We start from the raw sequence: 2355 nt of genomic DNA, 5'->3' as shown, positions 1-2355 counted from the left end.
TAGAGTAATTGCCAAATAAATATTACATACTCAACCAATGTCTCAACCAAAGGGTGTCAATGTCTGGCACCCTTACCCTAACATTTCAATAGCAAGGCGATTGAAATGTGTTATTATTGCATAGACTTTTTGAGGTATAACGGTGTAGATAAAAAATCAACAAAAGAGCATACATACATTCATGTATGAACATGTGGCCATGTAACACGTGAATGTGACTTTTATACAGATAACTAGTGGAAGAACAAACTCAGACGAAAGCGACGCGGATGACGCCAGAGTGAATCTGCTTATTGTGGTTTGTTGAGCAACGTCGGTGATGTAAATCACGTGGTTTGTTTCTTTGTACAAAGCTGTTTTGAAACATCACCTAGATTTACTCAGGCGCACACAGAGAACTGAGAAAAGACACTTGGCCAACCCACTTCCCCTTCCTGTCAACAGCCCGGTTCCTGGTTTTGGGTTCCGTCTTGAAGATTTCCATCATCGGTTGATCTACTTATACTCCCGGTCGAAATGTCCCTTGACTGAATCGACAGCGCGAATCAGACACGGGATTACCTGCCTAGGATAAATCATCATGGTGTGCGATGATTACCGACTCTTTGTGCTCCTCCTGACCACATCCTCCATCGTTGCAGCGGTAAGCGAGGAGACTCTACGCTCTCTTATCGTCTACGCTCTGCTCGGCAGCAACCTAACCTTATCGCTTGACCAAAAGCTGCTGAGCGACCAGGATACCTTGCGCTGGACACACAACAGCACAATCATCTTCACTAGGTCGTCCGGGGTCGTCCGCCGGGGTAAGCCGACGGACGTCGACGCGGCTGGATCCCTCCAGCTGCTCAACCTCAGCGACTCCAGTGCTGGGGACTACAAGGCAGACGTGTTGAGGAACAGGGTGCGCGTCAATGGCTGGAGCGGACACGTGTACGTGGTCGAGAAAGTGTCGAAGCCTGTGGTAACGTTTCTGTGCGGTTCTAGCGGAGCCACGGCCACACTGAAATGCGATGTTCTCAACCCGAAGTACGTGGCCTACGCCTGGACCCACGAAGGTCAGCTCCTGACAGGGGAAACAAAGCCCACGCTGATCGTGTCTTTGGCGAAGTTCAAGGGCGATAAAGGTTTTAGCTGCAGTGTAAGCAACAGCGCCAGCATAGCCCAGAGTAACGCTGTCCAGTTCAAGTGCAAGCCGCCGCCGCCGCCACCGCCGCCGCCACCGCCGCCACCGCCGCCGCCTCCGAAGGTCTACTGCTTTAACGCCAGCACAGTAATGGCCGCCGTGGCTGGAGGAGTCGGTCTGATTATGCTGCTCTTCGTCATCACCGTAGTCGCATGTTCCCGACAGAAGAAGGCGCAGACGCCGGAACAGCAAGAGGATCTCCTTATGGCCCCGGCCGCGAAGCTCTTCAAAACAGACAACGGCATTCAGGACTATGAGATTATGCATCCTTCAGGGGAAACCCCAAGACCCAGTCCGATGCTCAGTCATGGTCCCTTGCCCACAGTCTACAGCCAGGAGGTTGTACCATCAGTAGCCAAGGCCCAAGATGATCTTGGACCCACATCGACGGAAGTGAAACGAGGACCTTCCCCAGTTCCTAAACCCAGGACAAAAGCCCCTAAGGCCCCTGAGAAATGAGGAATCAGCTCCAGCATTTATGTCAACAGATGATTTGATAATTATCAAGTTGCATTGTTTGCTATATTATTGGGTAAATGTTTATCTGTGATTATTATTAAGTAATTGTTGATCTGTAATTATTATTGGAACAGTTTATCTGTGATTATTATTTGGCTATATTGCTTCTGTCTTCCCCTACGTACCCGGGAAAATCCCGGTAACTTCCTGAGAAAACACTGTATCACACTAGTAATAATTTCTCCCCCTTTTCAGGTACGTTGTTAATGTATAAACCTTGTAGGCTTGACTGTGGTGAGTTGGTGTCATGTTAAGAGTGTCGAGAGTGTTTAGGGGATAGATTGAATGTTGCGTTTGTGAAGTGTGTGTGTGTGTGTGTGTGTGTGTGTGTGTGTGTGTGTGTGTGTGTGTGTGTGTGTGTGTGTGTGTGTGTGTGTGTGTGTGTGTGTGTGTGTGTGTGTGTGTGTGTGTGTGTGTGTGTGTGTGTGAGCAAAGACCCGCTTGTAAGCTAGAGCTAACTGTGAAGTCGCATACATTTTGTAATATACTTTGCATATTCACTTTTTATCTCGATTTCTGTATTGTTTCATGCACTGTTTACTTTGAAGGATTTGAGAGTTTGGCAGTTACCTTGTGCTTAGGCCTGTGTATTTCTAAAATGTTATGTTTTTCAAAGCGATAACAAATAAAGTTACTATCTAGGAAACACCGTA

General features: G+C 47.8%; 1 protein-coding gene across 1 annotated transcript; it reads left to right on the top strand.

Moving 5' to 3' along the window:
• The first annotated feature begins 371 nt into the window (after positions 1-371).
• Positions 372-2355, top strand: LOC115551125 (uncharacterized). The gene has a single exon (XM_030366679.1). It carries the CDS (start codon positions 581-583, stop codon positions 1640-1642), a length of 1062 nt encoding a protein of 353 aa, XP_030222539.1. The 5' UTR covers positions 372-580; the 3' UTR covers positions 1643-2355.

This window comes from Gadus morhua, chromosome 9 (genome assembly GCF_902167405.1).
Source record: "Gadus morhua chromosome 9, gadMor3.0, whole genome shotgun sequence".
NCBI classification, from domain to species: Eukaryota; Metazoa; Chordata; class Actinopteri; order Gadiformes; family Gadidae; genus Gadus; species Gadus morhua.
The sequence above is the reverse complement of the archived record's forward strand: the minus strand, read 5'-3'. Positions and strand labels throughout refer to the sequence as shown.